At 34.4% G+C, this 21,461-nt stretch overlaps 2 protein-coding genes and 1 long non-coding RNA gene across 9 annotated transcripts in view; 2 read left to right on the top strand and 1 right to left on the bottom strand.

Moving 5' to 3' along the window:
- si:dkey-74k8.3 overlaps window positions 1–21,461 on the top strand; it is a 64,965-nt gene that overhangs the window by 41,372 nt on the left and 2,132 nt on the right. The gene's annotated exons all lie outside the window — the stretch shown is intronic.
- LOC147833946 (uncharacterized) lies at window positions 1,313–19,633 on the bottom strand. The gene is made up of 6 exons (XM_087281487.1): window positions 19,597–19,633; window positions 18,035–18,086; window positions 5,318–5,439; window positions 5,185–5,231; window positions 4,786–4,896; window positions 1,313–1,813 (listed from the first exon to the last, which is right to left on the bottom strand). Exons 2-5 carry the CDS (start codon window positions 18,071–18,073, stop codon window positions 4,799–4,801), a joined length of 306 nt encoding a protein of 101 aa, XP_087137613.1. The 5' UTR covers window positions 18,074–18,086; window positions 19,597–19,633; the 3' UTR covers window positions 1,313–1,813; window positions 4,786–4,798.
- Window positions 9,070–15,812, top strand: LOC147833947 (uncharacterized). 6 transcript variants are annotated; one of them, XR_015507421.2, is made up of 10 exons: window positions 9,070–9,156; window positions 9,568–9,658; window positions 10,318–10,367; window positions 11,258–11,364; window positions 11,582–11,712; window positions 11,842–12,106; window positions 12,201–12,331; window positions 13,599–13,670; window positions 14,169–14,256; window positions 15,623–15,812. It is a non-coding gene; the product is annotated as an uncharacterized LOC147833947 (long non-coding RNA). The 6 variants fall into 6 exon arrangements; XR_015507420.2 differs by having other exon boundaries at window positions 12,184–12,331; window positions 15,623–15,808; XR_015507422.2 differs by lacking the exon at window positions 13,599–13,670 and having other exon boundaries at window positions 12,184–12,331.

Here is a 21,461-nt window from a genome sequence, read left to right as displayed (position 1 = left end):
AGAGACTTTTTCGTATGTTTTGGCGTGTTTGAGGTGTGTGCCAATTTTCACGCATGTGCGTGATTCGTAGATCAGGGGCTTGTCCGTTATATTTTTCTAGGTGGCGCTGTCGAGTCATTTTGCCACGCCCACTTCAATATTGTTATGTGGATGTGTTCAAGAGATGACGTATATCAACCATATGAAGTTTCAGGCTGATCAGACTTTGTGTGGTTGAGTTATGAGGACTTCCCGTTCCTTGGCGAAGCGTTGAGGTTTGTCATGCCGCCACGGACACGCCCCTCTGCAAAAACTCTAGATCTCCACAATATATCACCGATAGAGCTTTCAGATGACACCACTCAATTTTGGTGCTGATACCATAAAATTTGTGGGAGGAGTTTGTTACAGTGTAAAACATGTCATTTCCTGTGGCCAGTAGGTGGCGCTATTTCTGTATCTGGATATTGGCATGTAAACGTGTTCAGGTCAGGACTCTTATCAAACGTGTGAATTTTGAGGCAGATCGGATAATGCATGCCTGAGTTATAACGACTTCCTGTTTTGTGGCGAATCGTCAAAGTTTGCGAGGCCGCCACGGACACGCCCATCGACGAAAACTCTAAAGCTTCGCAATTTAACATCGCCAAGGCCTTTAGATGACAAAACCCAATTTTGGTGTCGATCGGATAAAATCCCTAGGAGGAGTTCATTAAAATACAACGCCTGGAAATGGCAAAAACGCCACTTTTTCGCCGCAGGAAGTCAAAAATATCCGACTTCCTGTTGGATTTGAGATATGGCTCCAAGAGACTTTTTCGTATGTTTTGGCGTGTTTGAGGTGTGTGCCAATTTTCGTGCATGTGTGTGATTCGTGGATCGGGGGCTCGTCCGTTTAATTTTTCTAGGTGGCGCTGTCGAGTCATTTTGCCACGCCCACTTCCGAGACCCATATCAACCTGCTATTTACACCGGGTTTGGTGTGTGTGCAAATTTTCATGAGTTTTCGGGCATGTTTAGACCCTCAAAAGTGCCCCGATAGGGGGCGGAATAATAATAATAATAATAATAATAATAATAATAATAATAAAAAACGGAGCAATTCCAATAGGGCCTACGCACCGTTTCGGTGCTCGGTCCCTAATAAAAAACGGAGCAATTCCAATAGGGCCTACGCACCGTTTCGGTGCTCGGTCCCTAATAAACGGAGCAATTCCAATAGGGCCTACGCACCGTTTCGGTGCTCGGTCCCTAACTATTAGCTGACTCAGAAACAACCCAACTTTAAAATATTACTAATTCTGGTGTCAAATGCTCAATGTCTGAATTCACGTTCAAATGCAATTCATCTTTATTTCTATTGCACTTTTACAATGTAGATCAATGATGTTAAAGCAACTTAACATAGAAGTTTTTGTAAATTGAAGCTGCTTCAGTCCAGTTTTCAGAGTTGAAGCAGTAAATGTCTCTGCTGAAAGTCCAAACACTGAAGAGCAAATCCACGGATCCAGCAATTGAAGCCAAGCGAGCCAGTGGCGACAGTGGCATGGAACAAACTTCACCAACTGACGAAAGTGTAGAATAAAAGCCCTTGAGAGATACCAGGCTCAGTTGGGCACGACCAATTTTCCTCTAGCCAAACTTGTGCAAAGCCGCAGTCTAGGCACCAGAGGCTTGAAAGGTCACCGGCGAGTGGTCAGGCTGGCCCACTGGATCAATGCGGAAACTCATCTATCACGTGTGTCTTTCAGGAATCAGTCTCTCACTCTCCACTCCTCCATGACCACCACAGCATCTGGTCAGGATTTGGCCCAGTCCAGGATTATTGAGACCTCTGGATAAGGAGAAACAGACTAACATAAGCATAGAGGAAGCTTGTTTATTAAAAAAATCATACTGGTTAGTTATTTTGAAGCATGGCAGCTGGGTTGGGCTAGTTTTCAGCTGGTTCTGAGCAACTGGCTCCTGCTCATGACCAGGGGGGTATTCCAGAAAGCTGGGTTAACTTACCATCTGCTAAACCCTGAACTCTCGGTTGATTTAACCAAAACCTGCTTACCGCGAGTATGTTGGTTCCAAAACAGGTGATAAGAGTTAGTTAAATCAACCTCCTGAAGATAACCGCGGGTTAATGCGCATGCACGGCACATACCTGAAGGCATTTACAGTAGATCGCCGAATTCACGAGTCACCATAGAAAGTCACGGTGAGAAAAAAGGGCAACGCACTTTACAGAGGCGAAGCTGGAGGTTTTAAATTACAGAGATTACACATCTGCTTCAATGAAGGAAAGAAATATAGAATAAGAAATAGATAAGAAAAGAAAAAATAAATAAAGTTCATTAAATTACACATGCCACCCTCCATTTTATTGTAATGATAAATTAAACTACTCTTTAACATCCTTTTTGAGTATGTTTTGTAACCATTCATGCATTTATTTTTCTTTACATTTACATTTAGTCATTTAGCAGACGCTTTTATCCAAAGCGACTTACAAATGAGGACAAGAAAGCAATTTACACAACTATAAGAGCAACAATGAATAAGTGCTATAGGCAAGTTTCAGGTCTGTAAAGTCTAAGAAGGGAAGTATTAGTAGTTTTAGTATTTTTTTTTTTTTTTGGGTACAGTTAGAGTGATATTCAGAGAGGCAATTGCAGATTAGAAAGTGAAGTGGAGACTAAATAGTTGAGCTTTTAGTCGTTTCTTGAAAATAGCGAGTGACTCTGCTGTTCTGATTCTTGCCATTAACTTCTTAAGGCCACAATATGTGTATTGACTAATAAGGCTTATAGAAATTGTAATCTTTCTGGAGCTAGAACTCTGTCCAAAGTCATAAAACACAGAAACATTATACACTTGAATCATTACTTCCTAAAAATCAGCCATTTAGCCTCAACATAGTGATGAGGTGGGGTCATCACATATGAGCTGGTAAGTGGAAGCAGTAATGAGTTTAATAGTTGAAACACCAAAAGATTAAGGACAGAAAATTAAGTTGTACCTGTACATTTATACGATGGACAGATTTTATATTATAAGTGTCCTTTAGTGACATCAGGAGCTTTAAAACCGGCTGCAATTAATGAACACAATAGCATTTGGAAACCCTGAAAAAAATATTATATTAAAAAATGTAGGTGTGTGTGCGTGAATGTATACATATGAACGACGTCCAACATCTTAAATTATAGATATATTTTTATACAAAAGACAAAGCTGCCACTTCTTTTAATATTATACAGAAAAATGTGAGGGGTGCAGAAGGAGAGAAAAAACACAAGATCTCTGAGTGAGCTTATAACTCGCTCTGTTGTGAGCTCTGTTGTTCATTATCGATGCACTGTCCACTACACTATTTCCGTGCTCTGAATCAACTGTGTAATGATACGCAGTGATTTATGACCAAGGAACTGTACAAAAGTATAAAGAACAGTTCAGTGCCAGGCATACAGTACAGGTGGTCATACTGTCACATTGTACAGCTGCCTAAAATGCCCTGACGCAGATACAAAGAGCTGCACTGAAAGTTTTTTATGGTAAGCGCAGACCCATGGTTTGTCAAATTTGATTTCAAAAAGGTTTGTTAAATACATTAACATTATAAATTTGGTTATGAAAAAAACTATGCACTTATAACCCTCTCACAACGAAAAAACTTGTATCCGTGCGTCCACATCCAAAAATATTCTCATCAAAAGAGCACGCAATGCTCAGTAAACTCTCTGAAACAGACAAACTCTGGAACATAGCAACGTACTCTTGTTGTGGAAAGTTGCGCTGGATCTCGACAAACATCTTCTAAGTTTCAAAAAAGAGGCTGAGGTCTTCGAAGTTCTCAAGTTGAAGCAGTTTATTGTTACAGCAGAGTTGGTCGATCGATCTCTCTCCTCCCAATGTTCAAAAACCCACAGTTTATATACAGTTTTTTCCCATAGTCATCCTGACATGTCGTATAGCATCACGCAATTTCCCGGCTCCAATAGTATCCTAGCTTTTTAATTAATGGCTGTATGTTTTTCTGTTTTTACATATCTTAAGGTCATATAACATGTGCTTACAATCATGTGTTTGCACATGATCATGTTGATCCATACTTTCTAAATGATTCTCCTTATGTATGCTATTTTGTCGAGGGTTGTTTTTGTCTTGGTCAATACATACTTTTGTCTAAATGTATTGCATACGCTCTATCTGAATGTTCTCATTTAGGCACATGACGTGCTGTGCTTCAATTGTGAGGCCCTCAATTATAAGGCCCTGTATGCCTGTGTGTGTTTTCGTCAATTATAAGGCCCTGCATGTCTGTGTGTTATTCTCTGCATCACTTGAATGTATTTCTATATGTTTTAACAGTGTATTTCTATATTTTAATAGTGGCAGATTATATAGTGATTACATAATAAAAGTTCCTCTATATGCATTAGAAATTCTCCTATACTCTCTGAACATAACCTGCTCTGGAGCAGGTTATCTTCAGAAAGTAAGTTGCTATGGCTACTTAACATACCCAGAAGTTACCTCCGATTTTGGAACCAATGCTGAGGTTATCCACCTACTTACTCTCAAACTTACCCGCGTATGTCACATAACCTGCTTTCTGGAACAGCCCCTAGCTCAATACCATGTTTAAAAGATAACCAGAATGTCCTGTTAATTTTTTTCCCCAACAAGGTTTTACAAAAACATTATAGCATTTGTGATGGGGTGATTCACTGCAGGACAGGTTAGACAATTTGTTTTATGCATTCCTAATAAACTAAAACAGAATGAATGCTGATACAATTATTGAAAGTGTCTCACCTAATCCAAGTTCTCAGTTAGCTCTGTTGTTCATGGTTGTTATCCTCTTCATTAGTTCTCCTGCTTTCTTCTGGTTCACTCTGGTTGTTGCTGTGCATTTTGTTTCATACTCTGGATTTATTTATACAAAGAAATATTGAGGCAACATGAAATGGGGAAAAATACATTTAATACATAGACAAATGCATGTATCCCAATACTAATTATTGTATTACGAAATGTCTGACCCATGATAGACCTCAATCTGCTTAAAAATATTATAAGCAAAGATAAAAAAAACTACTAAATGGTTTGGATAAAAAAGGGAAACAAATGTTTAACTTAGCTAGCAACTAAACATGTGACACATTTTGTATTAAAAGTACTGTATTGAGAAACAAATAGATGTACAGTACTTACTGTTGTACGAGTTCCAGTTTGCACAGGCAGGCTTCCAGTATTCTATACTGAAACCATAAAAAAGCCAAAAATACAGATAAGAATACCATGCTACAACCCAAAACCTCCACACAACTTTTTAAAATTTGTTTACCTTGGTTGCTTACTGTTCTTGCTTATTTTTAAGCATAAGGCTGTGCTGATCAAGACGTTTCTCCGAAGTGCTGTGTTCTTCTTCAGACAAAACCTGTAAGCGCTGCTGTGCCAGTGCCATATCTAAACATAAAAAATTATAATGGTAACAATTATGTTAAATCAAATGTCAAGAGTTGGGATGAAGAAAAAAAAAAACGCCTTCATGTATATATGTAGGTTAATAAAAATTTACAAAATAAAGTATGTCTGAAACCCAACCAAAGAAATCTAAAACAATACCCAGACAGCACACATACGTTGGGCCGACGTCAGCCGAAGGTCGACACGTCGGCCCCTTTAATTCTAACATCTATATATGGTCGGCCAAACATACGCATGATCGTTCGGTCGTGTGTTTTATTGTTCCAGCTCAACAAACGTCGGCTCTGCATCGGTTAACGACCAGAGGCCGACGAAGCACTTATATCAGCACTTTATCTCTCATGCCTATGAAAGAATCCGGCAACATATTTGTTTACAAGTAAGTTTTTGCGTGCATAATAAATTAGACAAACGCGACTTCATGTCTACTGCGTCGGTCGGTCCAGCTTTGAATAGCCTACATTAATGCAGTAAAACTGACCAAAATGCCTACAATACATGATTTCAATTCATTAAAATATAAAAGTTTTATTGTTATGCTTTAATAAAGAAAACGTCGTTTTTTTCTGGTGTTTGCTGTTTGCTTTTTTAATTGTGGCTTTTTCTAATAAATTTTTCCCAGTGTAAAAATCAAGTATGTTCTGCATTTCGGCTGTTTAATTAAAATAAACACATTTTTACAGAGTGACATCTTTGTTTTATATATACTTGCATTTATATTTATTGGTTATTTATTTTTGACAGTTAATCTGTTGCACAAATAATCAGGGGCGCAACTGCACATTTACTGAGGGGTATGCGAGTTCAAGTTTTGCGCCCCCCCCATATTAATTTCCTCATCAACATGTCGAAGTTCTGAACGCAATTGAAATAGTATGAAGTAGTAAAAGTATAATTACATTAAGCATGTTAAGTCACAAAGAATTACATTTCATCCCAACCCAAATTTCTTCTTAATTCCATTTTCCTCACCAAATGATTATAGCACCTTGACATGTCTTGTATTTGTTTCTTTTTGTACATTTGTCAAAACAAAATGAAAGATATGGGAGTCGTAAAGGGCAAAAGAACTTAAAAATGCAATAACTTCTCACATGCATATGTGAGAGGTGTAAGGTCTGTCTTCAGATGAACAATTGACTGAAACTGCTATCACACCTTTTACAAAGTGAAATAAAAAAGACTGTACAATGTTTAGTTTAAAAAAAAAAAGAGACAAACTGCCTGAAATGTTTTATTTGATAAAAATGTTATAGGCAAACGTTTTGGGAACTAAATTGAACTAGTTTTGAGCAGAAAAAGTTACCAAAAGGCCTGATGTATCAATATAATACATAATTAATTTATAAAAAACATGTATAGGGTATAAAAATGGATCTTGATGGGATTAATAAACATGACAGTTCCAAAAAATGTGAATATTCTGAATATAGTTTTAACAGGGTTAAAAATCATTATAATTAGATATCTAAAATTTTTATAGGGGAATTTTTTAATCCATGTATTATTTTCTATTTTGCCAAAAATAAATTCAGTATAATCCCACACGGAGTCTGCGTGCGCAGACATCTGCAGTTTTCTACTGATTTTTAGCCCATCATTGAATCTATTTGTGTAAATTTGTGTACATTTTTATTTACTCAGTATTCAAATTCATTTCACTAATATTATTGTGATATAATAATAGTAATATTAAAATGTTCATATGATTTATTTACAATACAGTTGGTAAAGTAGTATTTTCTGCCTGTAATTCTCAGCAGAAATAGCAAAAAATGTTTGCAGATTCTGTCTGGCCCTAATATTAAGGTTTTAAACATACATTTTGTGTGATCCCTCTTATTTTTTTTTTGCTAAATAATCAATTAATAATAGAATGTTTCACATTACTCATACCTTTTGAGCTCAACTGTAAGTATGATTTGACAGTTTATTTTGATAAAACTTTTACATAAACTTTACACTTGAATGTGTGCCTGCATGTTGTTTTAAATGATTTTGAATTAAAATGTGTGTGCCAACGAATGCAATTCATACCTACAAACCCTCTCGTTTTTGCCATATTAATTTTACCATATTTTACCATTCTATCCGCTGTCTTCCGTGAGTGTTTTTCCAGTATTTCTCCGGCATTTGTAATGTTTCTATGAAAAGTGAAAGTAGCAGCTGCACAGAGCCGATCTCAAATGTGATGCAAGAACTGTCTAAGAGAATTAAGCTTTCACATTATTTTGATTGACAGCACGTTGAAATTAATGTAAAAACGGCCGCATTCACGTCCTTTCCAGTAAAGCTTTATGCGTCTTTTGACGCCCTTATGCAGCCTCTGAATCAGTTTAACGGTGCTGAGTGACGGACGCGCTCCATAGTGATAAAGACGGCTTCTATACACGCGATTTGAAGATGCATGAGAGCGGATACTTTAAGATTCAGGTGTGTAAATAGAAAAAAATATACACAATAATATGTAAACATGTTTTATTTGAAACACAAGTAATAGTATCTTAAATTAGCATAAACAAAACAAATGTTTTCATTGCATTCTTAAAGTCAGACTCGCACCTCTGTTATCAAACAAAACAGAGGATCAAACTAAATTCATTTGTTGCTCTTTAGTAAATAACTATAGTAACTGTAATCAATATTTAAATGCAGTAAATAAAAATGTTCTCTTTTGAAGCTGACGGTCCATGAATTTACGACAAAAGCCTTTACCATAAAGTTAACTTTACACCAGCTTATCATGGCTTTAGCCTATAGAATTATAGTGTTTTTCGCATACTATACAGGATGCAAATATGCGATTTCGGACGCAGTTCAGGTGTGGCCGTGCGTCACTGTCCCCCTGCCTGGAAAAACCCACCTTGTCTGCATTTATGTTAAGTAAAAGCCCATGCATGCAGTGACGGAGTGGCGATAATGAATAATTAATGATATGGCAGCCGTTGCTCCCAAAAACATTAGAAGTTGATTAAAAGTGTGGTAATATTAAGCTTAAGCTTACCAATTCCTTATTATCCAATTTGTCATGGCAGTTTTTATTTTAAGGCATTGTTTGTTCTCTTTTTGTTTTCTATTTTGCGCTCCACGTCTCTTTACTCTTCTCTCCATTTTGAACATGTGACTGTAACCGAGCAACGGATCAATCAAATGGTCAATGAAGAGGGAGGGGTGGTATAATTTTTTTATTCAATAAAATACAATTGTATATTTATATAAAATGCAGGATAAACATTTTTAACCAAAAATATGTATTTATTTTGTTTAATATGTATAATAATATGTATAATTTCAAAAATAGTTTTGGCACAATGGCGCCCCCCCATGTGTGGCGCCCGGCGCCCCTATGCGCCGCATATACTGCATACCCCCTTTTTGCGCCACTGCAAATAAAGTGTTTGTTTTGTAACAGTTAGTAGGCTATAAAGCTCGTCTTAAAGATAATAGCGTATATAAAACTGCTAAATACATTTTAAATTCAAGATATAAAATACAAGGTTATTATTTAAATTGTCTATGGAGTGATCATGTTTATAAATGTAATACTGCATGACTTTGATGTGCGCGCGCGCGTCTCATTCCAACACTGGAGCGGAGAGGATGTTGCTAAGGGAAACGAAGCTACAACACGACACGACACCACACCTGAAAGACACAACACGACTTCTTTCAAGCTGCCGTTTTGACTATTTTCAGGTAAGTTTAGTCCCTAAAACAAAGCAAATACTACATAAAACTGTTCCTCACACTTTTATTATTGGCAATTGATGAATATTCAGTTGAATATTATGTTATATAAGAGTGGTAAGTCTTCGTAAAAGTCCGTTAGCATATTAGCACTGGTAACGTTAGCGTCGGGGTAATATTACGTTAACTTACTTAATGTTAGCTCTTGTTAAACTTGTTTGTTAAAGTTTTGGCTTTTATTTATTCTTTATGTGTAGATGAGAGGTTTTGTCAATGTTTTATTGAATGAACTCCATATGTAACGTTAGTCTAAAATACGCATTGTACTGTAAAGGACCGTGAATCAAAAGTTCAATCGTGTTTTGATATTTCATGGTATCTTAAACAAATGTTAAGTAAAAAAGTGTTCTGTGGTTTCAGGAGTGAGAGATTAACCCCCTGCTACAGAAAATATAACACAAGATTCCTAAATTTCTGAAGGGAGCTGATCACAGAGATGCAGGAAAGACAGGTAACTTTAAGCAGAGGATTAATTCATATGAATTTCCATTGCACATCATTATGCACATGTTACATGTCTATATATTATGCATCTGTTACTTGTCTTTATTGCAGTTATTTTAAGAAAGTTTTGACATTGAAACGTGGTATTAAATTTCACATCACATGATTCTTCAGAACTTAATAAATATGCAGATTTGCTGCTAATGAAGTAATATTTGTGATTTTCATTTTGTTTAATTTTTTTTATGATTAATTGATTTATTAAATCTTAGAAAAAAGTTTACACTAAATTATTTGTTATCACATCTGTTTTTAGCATTGATAGCAATCAGAAATGTTTCTTGAGCAGCAAATCAGCACCATTTGATAATCACCATTATATTAGTTCAACCTCAAGCACTAAATCAACATCTTAAAAAAAGATTTCTGAAAGATCAAGTGACACTGAAGACTTGAGTAATGATGCTGAAAATTCAGCTTTACATCATAGCTATGAATTACATGTATATTTACACCGTTCACCCATCCCTTACACCTTAACTAATCCTCAAACATGTCAATTTAAGCCCTAAATGAATAAATTTTGATTTGTACAGGCATGATATGCAACTTGTATTCAGTCCTTTTTTTTCTCTTTTGCTTTTGTTTTCCACATCAACTGAAAAGGAGGTCAAAGTTTAACCTAAGTGCCGTGTAGCTGATGAACATCTTTATATGTAAGTATATTTTTGACTGACTGCCAGACACTTGTCAAACAGTGATGAGCAAACGAGGGGCCGTTCTTTTAAAAAGATGCAAGTCTGGAGATTAATATACATTTTAATTCAAAATTGATTTATCTGGAAATATTTCAAACTGTTTTGAGTTATGTGCCCTATATGCATTTAGATGTCCATCCATGTTTAAAATACTTTTAAATTTAACAACGGCTGCAAGTTATAAAAACATAAACAAACACAAAAATGTTAAAGTAAATTGAGAAAACATTTTCATCAGTTTGACAACATACACAATCTCACAAATAGCATAGAAAAAGTGACAAACTCTCAGCCACTGTATGCAACAGTGATTAGTATAATGTAACAGTAGACAGATGAGGAATGTGAATATGTAGTGTAACTTTAAGGAGCTTTACTACTGGAACCATTTTTTGTACAAATATATAAACATATATATAAACATATATATATATATATATATATATATATATATATATATAAACATATATATATATATATATATATATATATATATATATATATATATATATATATATATATATATATATATTGATTTACCTGTTAAAAAAAAATTAAGCAAAAAATTAATTATAAGGTAGATCAGCTCCTGACAGACATGTTAACAGACAGTTTAACTCTTATTAAATTCATTCATTCATTTTCTTTTCTGCTTAGTCCCTTTATTAATCTGGGGTAACCACAGCGGAATGAACTGTCAACTTATCAAGCATATGTTTTACGCAGTGGATGCCCTTCCAGCTGCATCCAATCACTGGGAAACAACCATATACGCTTATTCTCACTCATACACTACAGACAATTTAGCCTACCCAATTCACCTGTACCCCATGTCTTTGGACTTGTAGGCAAACCGGAGCACCCAGAGAAAACCCACGCAAACGCAGGGAGAATTTGCAAACTCCACACAGAAATGCCACCTGATCCAGCCGAGGCTCGAGTCAGCATCCTTGCTGTAAGGCGACAGCACAACCTATTGTGCCACCACGTCACGCTCTTATTAAATTATATTTATATAATGTTGTGTTTCAGTACATGCTATTTTGGGAAGACAAAATATATTCATAAGCTCTCAGAAAATTCAATAAGAGAATTAACTGCACAATTACTTGAAATGTGTGGATGGGATTACATTATTTGTTAACCCAAAGTGAGTTTCTCTTTCTTTGCAGTATTGGATGCCTGATTGCAGTTCAACTCCAAACTCAGTTGGACCAGCTGATCAGTGTCTTCAGTATTACCACAAGCTACTGGGCAGATGTGTGGACAGCTATGAGCAAAACTTGGGACGTTTGGTTTTTAGGTAATACCAGTGACAAAGTATTTAGTAAATTGCTTATAATGAAAGATGCTCACTGCTTACCCCCTTATAGTTAAATTGTTTGCAGTTTCATTGTTGTAAAAATACCATACTTTTTCCTTTTTTTATCAGCAGGTGAAGAGACCGTCTAGGCAGCAGAAACAAGACAACTAATCATAGTTGAGTTGAGATTAGTATTATTAACTTGACTAGTTTGGTTGCAGTCTTGTTCAATACTTAACAATTTGTATAAGTTACAAGATCAATGGTCCTGCTATCAATGTTTTTGTAACTTAAATTCATTACAGTTTAGATACAATCAAATGTCCAAACCATCTGAGTGAATGACATCAAGGAAACAGGATCAAAAGATCATTCATTATAGACCGTTTCATAGGTAACAGCACATCCTTTGTGAAAAATAATTTATTTTTGTGTCATCATCAAGACAAAATACATTTCAACTGATTTCAGTTGGTTATATTTTTCAGGTCCTCCTGATCATTCTGTTCTCCTGGTTATGAGGATGTGCAGAGGCTGTATTTGTCAGTGTTAAAAGACTTGTGCAGCTGTATCCAGACATACAAGCAGCCGACAAAGAGTTCTGGAGCAGGACAGACAGGTAGTTCACAGTGGCTAGGCTAGAAGTTTATACTTGGGTGGCCAGAAAGTGGCGTCCGCTATTTTGGGGGGTCCATACAAATACACCAGTGCAAGCTATACTATTGCATTTAAAAAATTAAATGAAAGAATTAATTAATCGGTTGAACACAAAATATAAAAAAAAAAAGCTTAAGTATCAAGGTGGCAATATACAGTATCTGTTACATTGTAGTGCATGAGCTGGCTAATACAGACTCGTAAATGTTTAGTTGTTAAGATTAGTTAAATACTAAATCCTATACTTGAGACCGGCTGCATATACAGCTTTAACTGAACTAAATTTAACTAGAACTACACCAGCATTCCAAGTGCTCTAGACTAGCTTTTTGCACTGGTGCGTCTAAAATGTTTGATGGCATTGCATTTAACACTGCAATTTTACATGTTAATTTTTTTTAAAATCACAATCCATATAGGCAATATTGACTTGTAAATGATTAACTAAAATCGGGTCAACACACATTATGGGGATTGTGTGTAGAATTCTGAGGAAATTAATGAATTTAATCCATTTTGAAATAAGACTGAAACATTAAAAATGTGGAAAAAGTGAAGCGCTATCAATACTTTCCGGATGCATTGTATATGGTTTTTTGCGCGTTATCAAAGACTTAAAAAAATAGTCCAACATTATCTACAGCAGCAAAAGACCCTCCACATCAAAAGCTACTGGTCAGCTCACGATTCAGCAAACATCTGAAAAACAAATAGCTTATTATGCCTTCACAAGAAATCAGTGTTTTAATGAAGAGTCTAATAAAGATAGTACTATTTTATTAAATTATTATTTAGCCTGGCATGTTTACTGTTACAAAATATTTTAAATGTTTCTTAAAATAAAACATATTGTGTTCAATGGGGAAAAAGTAGCTGTTTTTTACACAGAGATAAAAAAACACATTTCAGAGCAGTAATCACAATACTGTGAAACTGTGATATTTTTATCCAAGATTATACCCTCAGAATCTTATACCTGCCCATTCCTAGCCAGTTACTTAAAGCATTCAGTCAGAGTTTTTTTTTTTTTTTTTCCAGTTGGCCTTTATTCTGTTTTTCTATGTTCTTGGAAATGCTGCTGTGCATGAAAATGTGACGATATATCCAGGTTCTATAGTTAATTCTGAAATAAATCTTTAAATGAAACAATATTTAAAAATGCAATATTTAATGTGTCAGACACTAAATAAACATGTCAATTCATTTATATTAATCTGATTCCTTAACAGGGCAGCACGGTGGCGTAGAGGGTAGCACGTTTGCCTCACAGCAAGAAGGTCGCTGCTTCGAGCTTCGGCTGGGTCAGTTGGTGTTTCTGTGTGAAGTTTGCATGCTCTCCCCGTGTTGGCGTGGGTTTTCTCCGGGTGCTCCCGTTTTCCCAAGTCCAAAGAAATAGGTGAATTGGGTATGCTAAAATTCACCATAGTTTATAAGTGTGTGTGAATGAGTGTGTATTGGTTGCAGCTGAAAGGGCATCCGCTGCGTAAAACATATGCTGGATAAGTTGGCCTTTCATTCCGCTGTGGCGACCCCAGATTAATAAAGGGACTAAGCCCAAAAGAAAATGAATGAATGAATCCTTAACAGTTAATATTGGTATAATGAGCAGCAGTTGTCATTTATGTAAATTAACCATTTGAGCGTGCTTAGTTTGGGGTATGTTGTGCCATTAAATTGTCAATAGGTTTTATTTTTTTTCTACATTTTAAATCTGCTTTAGCTTTCTTTTTTCCTATAAACCTGGAAATATAAAATATATATATTTTTGGTTTTTAACAAATTGCTTATTTTATTCTTAGATTGGTGTACGCTGATTGTCTGCTGAGAATTCTGCTGAGTTGAAGGGATCCTCCTGTCAGACAACCTCTCCAAAGTACAATAGGACTAGTAAGTAACATCTTAAACATACACTACTGTTTCATAGCTTTTAGGTTGGTATGGTAAATTCACTTTTGATAGTGTCAGCTTTATTTAATTAATACAGTCAAGCAGTTATACTGTGAATTTAATACAATGTATATAATTAATAGTGTCACATGACCCTTCTGAAAAAATAGTATTCCAATGTACTGATTCTCTCCTCAAGCTGTTTTTTTTTTAAACATAAAAAAATTTAAATAAACATATTTTTAGTATTCTTGATGTATGAAAAGTTTATTTTTTAGAGCATAGTATTTATTTGGAAAAAAAAAAAAAGTTTGCTCTTTGATGATTGCTAACAATCAGACATGTTTCTTTAGAACAAAAAGAATTTGTGCAAAAAAGTATTTTCACTGAGCGTTGTCCAACTGTGGTCCAACACGTCATTTAAGTTTTCAAATAAGCCTAAAAGACTTGATTAGCTGCATAAGGTGCATTTAATTAGAGAGTTGAATATATCATTTCTTTATATATCCTCCTCTATAGCCTACATATAATAGAAGTTGTTTGCTGAAAAACCTTTTTGTAGCAGAAATAAAGCTATGATTAGGCCCACCCGGATTTTTCGCAGAACTCCGCAGATGTTTAGCCTATCATTAATTCTGTTTATTTACTTGAGTAAATGTGTGTAAATCTATATTCAATTTTTTAATTAATTTCAGTAATATTATTGACTAATGTGAAAATGTTCATCTGATTTATGTACAATGCAGTTTGTACAGTAATATTTTCTGTCTTACTAGATATGTTATATGAAAAACTTGCTTTATTTAGCAAATAAAGTGAATCTAATTGGATTTGCATTTTAAACATTAAATAAAACTTAAAAATATATTATTTTTTATTTCATATATTAAGGTTTTAGTTATGATACTCCCAAAATAATTCAGCAGAAATCCGCAGACTTCCACCAAAATTTTCAGCAGAAATAGCAAAAAACATCCGCAGATTCCTCCTGGCCCAAGCTATGATATATTAAATGTGGTGTACAGTGTGACATTTTAGTTGACGAAACTTAGTTTAATTTGCATGTAATGTGGTATCTGAAGATTTGACATATATTTAGATACACATTTATACTAACACAATGATACTAAAAACCAAAAAAAAAACATACATTATGATTTCACAAGGAATTTAACTTTCAAATGGCTTTTCTGAAAATTAGTGCTCAGACACACTCTTTAAGTTTAAATTAAATGACACATTTTAGCTAGGCACTTGCATAACACATACTCCAGTTATATGTCATGAAACAAATGATATATATTTGTGGCAATATGAACTGCTGCAATGCTAATCTTTCTGCTTTTGGTTTCTTGCTTTATTTAAGGGTTCCCACTACAAGGATTAGATTTGGCTACTGCAGTCCCGGTTTGGGCCAGCCTCACTTGTGAAGACTAAAGATGAAGACAACATACAAGAACAATTTAGAGGATGGTGACACACTTTTTATTCCACCTATATATCCCCTTTTATGTGTAAGCAACATTCCACAAGATAAAACAAAACTTAATGACAGTTATTTCTTTTAATTTTGTCTGTTTTCTTGGATCATTGTACACAATTTACAACCAGTTATATATATTTATATATATATATATATATATATATATATATATATATGTGTCAGAGCAAGAAAATGTTATGTTTTCTTCTGGAGAAAGTCTTATTTCTTTTATTTCGGCTAGAATAAAAACAGTTTTGAATTTTTAAAAAAAACATTTTAAGGTCAATATTATTAGCCCCTTTAAGCAATTTTTTTCGACTGTCTACAGAACAAACCATCGATATACAATATCTTGCCTAATTACCCTAACCTGCCTAGTTAAGCTAATTTACCTAGTTAAGCCTTTAAATGTCACTTTAAGCTGTATAGAAATGTCTTGAAGAATATCTAGTCAAATATTATTTACTCAGTTATTAGAAATGAGTTATTAAAACTATTGTGATTAGAAATGTGTTAAAAAATATTTCCGTTAAACAGAAATTAAGGGATTATATATATATATATATATATATATATATATATATATATATATATATATATATATGACAAAATCTGTTTTGTGTCGTGCATTAGAGTTTGCTTAAAAAAACTGGTTATCTCTGAGAAAGTATTGTTATTTTATATTATTGATGTGTTATTAGTTCAGAGGAGATTGCAAATTGTTGAATGCCATTTATAAAAAAATTGTAAAAAAAATTGACTACAGACTTTAATAAGATTTTATCAAATTATTTTAATTTGTATGATTTTATTTACTACTGTAAATATTGTTTGCTTGGTATTTATTTTGTGTTTGTGTACTCTTTTATTATTGTAACTCCCTGAAGAAAGTCTTTTGGATACTGAACACATGACTGGTATTATCTTGTATTTTAAAATTATAGTCTTGGAAACATGCATTTTCTTTAACACTATTTAAGAAATTATAAGCATTTATAATATAAACATGTGCTTACACAAGTTATTTGTGTTTTTACTATAGTAAACTATAGTCACCCTTAGTGTACATGTTTTGAAGTACTTGTAAATATTCCTATGGTCTTAATATAAATGCTGCAATGAACTTTGTATTTAAAATCTTTATTGCACAGTAGCTTAGCCATGGTTATAGTACAACTTGTTGGTTTTGTTTTAAACGTGGTAAAACATGGTTATGTGTGATAAAAGTATCTAATCCAGTGGCTCTCAAACTTTTTTCATCAAGTACCACCTCAGAAAAAAATTGTCTCTCCAAGTACCACTAAAATGAGCAGTATTGAAATACAGTAGCGTAGTAGGCCCAGTAAAGCAGCTACAACTCTGCACAGTTAAAAAACGTGGCAGATTACCTCAGAAATGGCTATATGTCATATATGGCATATTATTTACATAATTTTTTATACATTTTTAAATGTGTGTAGCATGTACATGACATATTTCATTCCTCCGTGTACCACTACAAGGAAGCCTGCGTACCACTAGTGGTACACGTACCACAGTTTGAGAACCACTGATCTAATCTATTTGTATGTTTGTGAAAATATTAATAAATCTTCAACTGTTATTGAGAGTGGTGTGTCATGTTTATTATAAATAAGCAGCTGCTGCAGCTAGTGGTCCATAAGTATGAGCAAAACGCCTGAGAACAGCGCCTCCGCGGAGCGGCCGGTATTTCCGGTTGCGTCGTCCTAACATTGGCCGGACAGCGTTTCCGATCATTTGCCGACGTCGCGGCGACATTTTGCCAATTTGCAAACGCTCCCTGAGCGACATCGCACCGATGGAATTTTGAAAATCGGCACGACGATGGCCCAACGTATGTGTGCTGTCTGGGATAATTTGCAAAAAGGTGGTTATCAGCATATTGTATAGATTTACGTTAGTGTAAGAAACGTTAACGTAAAACGTTATTTCTCAAGCTAACGTTAGCTATAAACCAGAGAAGAAATTACTTCAAAACAGCTAATATATATAATGTAAAATCAATATATGTTAAACGTTACACGTTAAAATGAGTTTGAGTTCTATTCGGTGTTACCTTAGCTCAGCCGAGACATACAAATCATACAAAAAAGAATGTCAAAATAATATGTCTTATACATGCAATTTAGGTATTAAATGCAGATTTAACATAGCTTTGCATACAGATAAGCAAATAATTAATCTTGTTGTTTTATCCTTTAGGAAAAGCATTTTCTATACATGTTTCTTTAAATTACACTCCAAATAAAGAAAAATATTAAACAAAATACTCACAGACATATTTTTAAGAGCTTTTGTAACATAAACCTGCATGGTAGCGAAATACGGCAGGCACTTTTTTCCAGGGGTTTCAGTACAGCGTAACCGCTACTACGTCATCGGGTGGGCGTGGCCTATCTGTGAATTTGCATAGGTCACGGATCATGCGCAGATTGTGAAAACAGCCGTTAGATTCAGATACCTGTACGTATTCGCAGGGGTTTCGTGTCAAATGCCTTTTATATGCAGTACTAAATAGCTGTCCTGATCGCAGGTGTTTCATGTGAAGTCAGTGTGTTATATTAAACAAATTAACTTAAGATACCTCTCAGATTACATTAATACTGTTATAACTTAAGATACCTGTCCCGATCCTACGGCTTTTGTGTCAAATACTTTATATATCATATACAGTAGCATCAGATACCTGTCCTGATGCCAGGGGTTTCATGTATAATTACTTTTATATTAGTTAACATCAGATACCTGTCCTGATGCCAGGGGTTTCATGTATGATCACTTTTATATTATATACATTAACATCAGATACCTGTCCTGATGCCAGGGGTTTCATGTATGATCACTTTTATATATATTAACATCAGATACCTGTCCTGATCTCAGGGGTTTCATGTATGATCACTTTTATATTATATATATTAACATCAAATACCTGTCCTGATCCCAGGGGTTTCATGTATGATCACTTTTATATACAGTAACATCAGATACCTGTCCTGATCTCAGGGGTTTCATGTATGATCACTTTTATATTATATATATTAACATCAGATACCTGTCCTGATCCCAGGGGTTTCATGTATGATCACTTTTATATACAGTAACATCAGATACCTGTCCTGATCCCAGGTGTTTCATGTATGATTATTTTTATATACAGTAACATCAGAAACCTGTCCTGATCTCAGGGGTTTCATGTATGATTACTTTTATATACAGTAACATCAGATACCTGTCCTGATCCCAGGGGTTTTATGTATGATCACTTTTAAATTAGTTTACATCAGATACCTGTCCTGATCCCAGGTGTTTTGTGTATGATGACTTTAAATAAAAATAGAAAATAAATATGAGTTATGTTAATTAACTAAGATCGAGAAAGAAAAATTAACCACGATTTATTACAGAAAATGTGGTATTTATTTGTTTAAACATGACTGAATACCATATTTTAAACTACAAAAACACGGTTAATCTTACCACAACCATTATTATTTGGTTTAAAATGGAAGTACAAAAGCCCAGAGACAGTAAAACGGATTAAAACGAGGTCAGCTGTTCTTGCTAATGAAATCTTTGAAATATAACATTATAACAACAAAAAAATAACCTGTATGATTGTTTTTTTCCTTCGTTATCCACCGCGGTAGGTTCTTTATCCATAATCATCCTGTTTGAAATGACCGCGCTAAAAAAGAACCTGTACTGCGCATGATCGGTGACCTCTCAGTATTGTTTTTTTTTTAAGGGGGCGTTTCCCAAACACCGACCTAGCCACGCCCATTTTGCGTCGTGGTAATGAAACCCCTGGAATTTAGTGCATGCCAGCGAAATACAGCTCTGTTGAATCTCCTCCATTGCAACACTAACTACGGCAAAACTAGAGGTACAAATCTAGAGGTACAAAATTAATACAACTCAATTTTTTCTATGTCCACTAGATGTCACTCTAGACTTGTTTTGCTAAGATCAGCACAAACAGTGTTATTTTAATAGCAGTGTTAATGTAATAAACTAAATAGAGGTAACAACTAAATAGATGTTACATTTCTGAAATGGGGGATATAACTCCAAGCCAGAGAAAATTATATTAGCCAACTTTATACTTTAATTTGTTCTATTCTCATCCACAAAACATTCTGTAAAACGAAACACTGCCTCAGCTTACCATAGTAAAGTTTGTTAAATCCAGCATGTTTGTCATGTTTGTCCTCCAGAATTGCTCCAGGGTCCTGTGGTGCTGAGTAGTCATATCGCCGCAAGGTGGCATCGAGGCACTTGTGGAAAATACAGTATAATACAGGATTTTTTACAAATACAGTAAATCACTGTATATGTTGTTCGATGTCACACTAAATTCCCATAATGTAATGGTAAATCCAGTTCTTTACTGTAAAAAGAATTTGCAGTATTATACTGGGTGAAATACAGTAAATAACTGTGGAAATTACAGAAATGTCTAACAGTGTACTACATATTTGGTGATGTACTGTATCAATGTCGATACGTTCAGGCGAAGATCCAAACCCAACACGATTAATTTATTCGACTCTAAATCGACTATTTAGTTAAAGAATCAATCGTTTTCAGGAGCACTTTCAGATTTAAACCTGAGCTGGATGTTTTCATTCACTTGTTCCTGTATTACACACTGCGTGGAAGGTTATTTTCAAAAACCCATAACAGTGGCTCTATAAACGATTTCACTAGTGCTTAATTAAAGTAAATTTATAGTTGCTAGATGAATCATATTTTAAAATGTTATTTTCATTGTTGAAGTTTGAAAGCCTGGGTCTGCGACAAGGTGAAAACTGTGATTTTGACACCTAAAAGGGGGTTGAATAATAATTTTAAAATATCATAGAAAAGTAGTATTTTTTATTGTTAGTTTGACAAAGAAAGAGGAGTTTAAATAAAATTGGTATATTTTTGGATAGATGATTAAAGGACATAAAAGTGCCATAAAATGAATTTACTGTCAACAAGTTAGCAGTCGCTAAACTCGGCTTGTGTGCAGGATATATTAGACACATATCAGGATCTTTTTTAATAACATTCCCCTATTAATTAAAAACAACACTAATGGAATAAATATACTCAGAGTAGGAAGTATGTGCACTCTAAATGCAGGAATTCTCTGCACTGGTGAGATTTCATCTGTATGAGATTGCATCATGTCTGCATCCAGACCCTTCTCAAGAAAGAAGCTGGAATTTCATTTTAGATGGGACTCAACACAAAACATATAGTTGTCCAACGTACTAGTTTACGTATTATCTGTGTCTCTCTCCCTCTCTTTCATATATATATGGTAATACTTTAGTACCAATTCACTCACTATTAACTATACTGGCTTATTACCATCTTATTATTAGGATATTGTCTATTTATTAGTACTAATAAAGCTTATAAAGTATGATCTTATTCTACACCCCTAGTCTTACCTAACACCTAAACCCAACTATTACCTAACTAATATTAATACACAGTTAATTAGTACTTTAATGAACCAAAAGTCTTAGTTAATTGTCGATTAATAGTTAGAATTGTATTCCTTTAAATAAAGTGTTAATATACAAGAGAAGTTGGGTGAATATGCTTTGGATAAAATTAATAAATGTAAAACAAATAAATGATCATATGTTATTCTTAGATATATTATGCATTTCTAGCACATTTAAATGAAAATGAAAGTTATACC

The sequence above is a fragment of the Danio rerio genome, chromosome 14, assembly GCF_052040795.2.
Source record: "Danio rerio strain M-AB ecotype USA chromosome 14, GRCz13ab, whole genome shotgun sequence".
Taxonomy (NCBI): domain Eukaryota; kingdom Metazoa; phylum Chordata; class Actinopteri; order Cypriniformes; family Danionidae; genus Danio; species Danio rerio.
This window is presented reverse-complemented; position numbering and strand designations above follow the sequence as displayed.